The sequence below is a fragment of the Ipomoea triloba genome, chromosome 1 (genome assembly GCF_003576645.1).
Source record: "Ipomoea triloba cultivar NCNSP0323 chromosome 1, ASM357664v1".
NCBI classification, from domain to species: domain Eukaryota; kingdom Viridiplantae; phylum Streptophyta; class Magnoliopsida; order Solanales; family Convolvulaceae; genus Ipomoea; species Ipomoea triloba.
The window spans coordinates 21,905,188-21,911,786 of NC_044916.1; the positions used below are offsets into that span (position 1 = coordinate 21,905,188).

At 37.8% G+C, this 6,599-nt stretch overlaps 1 protein-coding gene across 1 annotated transcript; it reads left to right on the top strand.

Moving 5' to 3' along the window:
- The first annotated feature begins 268 nt into the window (after positions 1–268).
- On the top strand, positions 269–5,853 carry LOC116015499. Its single transcript, XM_031255628.1, has 3 exons — positions 269–1,284; positions 2,380–2,687; positions 5,178–5,853. Exons 1-3 carry the CDS (start codon positions 383–385, stop codon positions 5,531–5,533), a joined length of 1,566 nt encoding a protein of 521 aa, XP_031111488.1. The 5' UTR covers positions 269–382; the 3' UTR covers positions 5,534–5,853.
- The last annotated feature ends 746 nt before the right edge of the window (positions 5,854–6,599 follow it).

A 6,599-nucleotide genomic window follows, 5' to 3' on the forward strand; every position in this document is an offset into this window, starting at 1 on the left:
ATTCACTCAAGTCATTCTGTGTATTCTAGACAAGGATTCTGTGTATTCTAGAGAATGAATTCCCTGAAGTCATTCGCGTCCGTATCCACTAACATTGAAACGACGTCGTTTCGGACCAAGGTACACAGTGCACTGTGGACCCTGGTCCACGATATAACGATTGCATCGAATCAGGCTCGGGATTTGGACACCTCTAGAATAGACTATGCTAAAATTTGAAGTTTTCTTTTGATAGGATACGGCACTATGCTTCTTATTTTTCTCTTCAACCTAGCAGTCTAGCACAAGTACTCAATCAAAGTATCATACTATCAAACATTCAAACTAATGTAAATTCAGTTTAGCATCACATTCACTCGATCAGCATTTGACCCTCCAAGTCATGGCCGGAGGTAACCCTCAAAACCCTCCTTCTTCCTCCACCGCCACTTCCCGCCGCAAGTCCCGTCGCAAATCCTCCGCAAAGAATCGCCGGTTTTCCAATTCCAGACCCTCACAATTCGGGTCACGTTCTGGAGAAAATAAACCCAGGCCCTCTACAAAACACACTGCAACCCCAACCACCCCTCCAACCCATATGCTTAGACCCGTTAACTCGTCCCCTAGACCCGACGAGGCCACGCATTCTGCGATGCCCTCGCTCCGTTTCCTTGACCAGCCTCAGCCTCCGCCTCCTGCGAATGCGAATGGCGTCCACTTACTCGAACGCAGGACGCTTGTGCTCGCGGATGGTTCTGCGAGGACTTACTTCGCATTGCCCCCGGATTATCATGATTTTTCACCGTTGCCACCGAGGGAATTTCGTGGTCCGGGGTTAGGGTTTGATAGAAATTTCCCGGTGAGTCCAGATTTACGGCCGGAGTTCCGGGATGATCCGTTTTTACATACCAGGAATCATGATTATCAGGGCTCATTAGGCCTAGAAGAGCAGGGGGGTGGACCCGTTACGGGGCCTGGGCATGAAAATTCAATGAAAAGGAAGTTTTGGGATGACGAAACAGAAGCAAATGATTATATTGATAGGAAAAGGCAGCAGCTTCTGCAGCTGGGAAATTTAGGTGACAATTCACAAGGAATGAATGAGTTGCATACAGGTAGAGGGTCAGAGGAAATGAAAGTTGCTGAGGTGAATACACAACACCTTAAGCACCATGAGGTTGATCAAAAAGCCTTAAAGAAGGCATTTTTGCGTTTTGCCAAGTCAGTGTATGAAGTTGCAAAACAGAAAAATCGCTATCTGGCCAATGGAAAGCAGGGCCATCTTCAATGTGAAGTTTGTGGCAGGTCAGGAAATAAATTATGGCCACTCTATTATTTTGATAACAATTATTTGTTTGATACAATTACTTCATTTGTTTCTTGAGGCATTATTGGGTTAGTGTTGATTTTGTACATATAAATTTAGCACAAGTGCAAATTGTGTTCTGAGGGTGCTTAGTGATGGCTCATTTTGGTGGCATGATGCAGAAGGTTGAGTGGCAGTTATAACTTGGTCTTTTCAAATTATGACTGCTTTTTTGTGTGCTTTTGGTTCAGGCTACCATCTTGCTCTCTGAATAGCTGTAAATCTGCTTTTATGTAAAAAACATTGATTTCCAGCATGTTGTGATATTGATGAGGTTGAGCAAATGGATATTATATAATGTTTAAATATCATATTTCATCATGTAGCAGTAGTCTGGGTTCTGATCCATAATGAGAGAAGTCAGAGAACACATCATACTAGACTTTTGCCAAACGGTTACATTTTTCTTTCCTGTTTGAGCAGGAGGGCATCTTTAGAAAGCTTATTTTGTCCACAAAAAACAGGGGGAATAGAAAAGCTTGAATTTTGTATGCAAAACTAAGTTGGTTATGTAGTCAGGATTCCTAGGACTATTGGATTATCACATTTTACTGTTTTAATTTTTGAAAAGTGTGTTATGTTGAGCCGCTGATACCTGATAGTAAGTAGTGTGTTTCATTACAAAAGGTAATTTTTGAACTTTGAATTTTGAGGAATAAGAATAGACTGAAGTAGTGGGAAGCAATTGAAAAATTCAAGGAGTTTCCAAGCATCGTCTTTATGTCTGGGGTTACAAGTAGGGCAATGAGGATAGCATAATGAGAAGGCTGGTCTGACTAGGTGACCTCTGAAAGCAATATGAATTCAGGAGACAGAGCTAAAGAGATAATTCAGGATTGACTACAAGAATAGGGTTAGAAAACAAACAATGGGTTAGATCAGGAGTAGTTTTTTTTTTGGTTAGATCAGGATTGGCATTCCTTCTAACTATAATAATTGTGATTTCTATATTAATTGATATACTGTATATTTTTAAGTATCAACATCTTCAAGACCTTTCTCAATTTCTTGTTAACTTTCATTTGATAATACAGGGAATCAAAAAGATTTCGTGATATGCACAGCCTTATTATGCATGCATACCATTCAGACAATGCTGACTCTACAGTTGATCACTTGGGATTTCACAAAGCTTTGTGTGTTCTGATGGGCTGGAACTATTTGACTGCTCCTGATAGTTCAAAGTCATACCAGTTGTTATCTGCTGGTGAAGCAGCTGCAAACCTAGATGACTTGATTATATGGCCACCACTGGTGATAATTCATAACACTATAACAGGAAAACATGTAGATGGCCGTGTGGAGGGTTATGGGAACAAGTTTATGGATGATTACCTTAGAGGTATAACAAATTCCTTCATTTTCTCATCTCTTTGCTACTGTTATAAGGGATATCCCAGCTTCCAAGATGTTTACCCGTTTTTCATAATATCTTCGTACCTTTTCTACTGGCAGCAGTTTTAAGATTATTATTTTATGGCATACTGGAGTTTTCAGAATTGAATATTGAATTTCTTCATTCTTACCATAAGTATCATGAGCATCAATAAAATGCCTTCATTGTTTAGGTTCACATATCCATTGAGAGGGCTAGTTTCATGGTAATGATGTGTTTTATGAGTTATAATCTCAACATCTCTTAACTATGTTATTACTTCAGTTTTTTTTATTTTTTTATTTTTTTATTTTTTTTTTTTCTATGTGTTTGAATTTATTCCTGAGCATGGAATCTCATTTCCTTTAAAATAAGAATGTAGTGGTGCTCCAGTTCATAATTTTGGCTGTATGTTAGTCACATAGGATGATTTGGTAGTATGGATGGCCAGGTTGATGTATTGTGAGGGACGTGGGATCGTGACATAGGGGAAGATTGGTAAAGGCATTGCCGCATTGGTCTTATTATGAGATTAAGAGGTCCGATTGTGGGAAATTTTATATCAACAGAATAGATTGGATGCCATTAGTTAACTACTTAATCTTGGACTTACCACAATTATTCTTATGCAAAGTGTATGCTCATATTTATATGAACATGCTTATATATGGGGTGTTGGGGTTTAGCCTAGTGATAGATTTCCAGGCATTTTTCCTTGGTTTGAGTACCCTTCCCACCATATCCCTGCCAGAACATGTATAAGTAATTGAATGAGAAAAGGGAATTCAGAGTTTTAGACTCTTTAGAATGCAAGAGTGTCTGCTGCAGGCGCCTAATTAGGATTATAGCTTGGATGCTCCTGATAATTTGTTTTAGAGGACACCAATTATTCAAACTTGCAAGTGTTGCCATAATGTCCAGCTGCCATGCTGTCTGCCTGTCCCCTTTCCATTGTTGCGGATAGCAGAGGGTGGGGAGTTTAGAAGTAATATTGTGGAAACTGTGGCAATAAGTACAGAACAAAAGAAGAATAACAAGAGAGGAAGGAATGGAGGATGAAATATGATAATGTGGATGGATTACTTGATAGAATGATTACAAAAGTCTATGTATTTATAGGTTCTGAGAAATATCTAAAGAGTCATGACTCATGAGTCATGATTCTTTGTTTTACATATGCCCTATAACTTTTTACTGCATGAGTTAAAATAAGTTACACTTGTAGGTTTCTATAGGATGGTAAAGAGTTGCTGATATATTGCTCTTTGAGAGGGAGCTCCTGGCCAATGAGTTCTTATCATGAAAGATCAGTTTAACCAAAGTAAAATTGAATGTTGGGTGCTGGGAATTGGGATTGCTTGGATCAGTATACCACAGTTCGGTATAGTTCCTTGCCTTTCTTATTTGAATTGGATCCTTGGAACTGAATCCCTTGGTGGGAATCACTTCTCCTGAAAGCTCCTGAAAGCACCTGAAAGCATAATCACAACTAACTATTCTAGGGAAACTTTTTTTTTTTTTTTTTTTTTTTGTGAGAATAAACAGAAGCAGAACAAAAAAATGAAATTATTGTCTTAAAACATAAAAAGCTTCAAAAGTCAACCTCATCCTGACTTAAATATATTCTAGAAATCTATCATTATCTGACTCTAGTCTTGCTGGAGCATTGTGTTGCAATGCCAGTAAAAGCACAGCTTCAATTTTCTTGAGATCCTATTGATATATCACAGCATTGAAGAACTCTGCTTTTAAGTTGGGTTAATTGGGGATGCAGGTGGCACTAGATTTCCCACTCTTTGTTTTGTTACTTTAGATTTATGTTGAACGTATTATGATTTAGTGCATGTTTGTTATATTACTTGATTTATTTTTTTTATAGAACTTGTCTTGACTTTCAGGGTTCAACTGCATAAATTTATGCTTTTAGTTTTTGTTATTAATGCATCAATTGTGGCAATAGCTGTGGATAGAGAAGCAAAAGTGTCGTTCTATTTATGTGAGGGATGATCCTTTCTAGTATCATGAAAATTCGATCTGGGGATGGTGGGCGTTGTACCAGAAGTCAATTTGGTTATGTGGCTTCACAAAGTTGATTAAAATGATTACTTCTGTTGAAGTCAATATGTTCTTACATAGCATGCACTAAAACCTTTGACGTGAAAAATCAGAGCAACACTTCTACTTTGACGATCCTCCAATTTTTGGAAGCTCTTTATGCTTATATTTGTCGTTCTTTCATGTACTATGTGATTTAATTATCTTTTATTTTTTTAAAAAAAAAAGGAAGAAGCAAAAGGGATGACTGGGGTGGAGGATAGAGAACCTTCTGCGATTAGCAGCATTATTCATGAAATGTGCAATATGAGAGCTACCTATTGCATGTCTGGTTTCCTTCAATTTTACATCTTTAAGCTCATGAAGTCTGTATTTACCTTATTTTCAAATGTTTGGTTTCAGATATCGGGTGTAAAGGTGGGAAATCAAAAGCATCATTCAACAAAGGCGGCTATCTAGGCATTACCTTGGTAAAGTTTTCCGGTGACCAATCTGGTTTGAAGGAGGCTATGAGATTGGCAGAGTATTTCCAAAGAGGCAACCACGGGAGGGGAAATTGGGCCCTTGTGCAGCGCGTAACTTTATACAAGGACGAAGAGAACAATCCCGACCTAGTAAAGGTTGACCCTCAAACAGGGGAGAAAAAGAGGATCTTCTATGGGTATTTGGCTAACATTTCCGATTTGGATAAGATCGAGGCCGATACCAAGAAGAGAGTTTCTGTTGAGAGCAAAACTGAACTATTGTTGTCACAGTAGACCCATGTTGGGGTATGTTGTGCTAGGATGGACAACTATCACGATTTCCTTCGTCTCCTCGATTCTTGGCTAAATTATCGACACATTATGCCTTGTCAATACAGTCCTAGTGGATATCCAGTACATAGTAAATTTCAACTTGCAAAGTTGATTGGTTGATATGTTAATTGTGCATGCTGACATTTTTTTTTTTTGTCTTTGTAGCCCTAGGTTCTCAAGATTTTCTCCATTCTTGAAAGCCAATGGCAAAACATGTGGTAACATCTTGTACCTACTACTTGATGAATTATGAATAGAAGTATGTATGAGTTCTTGATTTACTTCATTTGCATGCTCAATGGACTGGTGTAAATCTTAGAATATCAAGCACCACACTTTGTTTCACCAGAATATCGATTTAACTTGAAACATTCCGTATATTTTATATCAGTTGGGCGTAGAAACATTTTGAGTTATTTGACCAGCTAATTTTTATGAATATATACCAAATGAAAATATCTTTATTATGTGCCCAAACAGATGAATAATGAAAAGTAATTGTTATACAGTGGACAATTGTTGTCAAATGTAAATGTAGTAGAATTAAAATTATATATTAGTGTTGCTATAAATAAATTAGTGTTTTAATTGTTATACAGTGGACAATTGTTGTCAAATGTAAATGTAGTAGAATTAAAATTATATATTAGTGTTGCTATAAATAAATTAGTGTTTGGAAAATGAAATTAAAAAACAGAGCTTATTTAAGAACGTATAATTAAAATGGTACTTTAAATGTTGTAATGAAACTAGTATGTTATAAATGCACGCAGCCGGGGGGCTGTAGTTGCGCCCATCGAATCATTGTGCACTAAATGCACGTAGCCAGGAGGAGGGGTGTTATACTCCACCCAAGTCTCATTCCCCTTAGCTGCCAAAGAAGCAAAAGTGTCCGCAAACATGTTTTGTTCGCGGTAAATATGTGCAAGTCTTTTGCAGGGAAAATTCTCCAAAAGTCTCTTGCAGCCTTTTGCATTCTTGCCTTCCTCTGCATCTTCTGTCAGTTAATGCTTTGGCCAAATCTTCA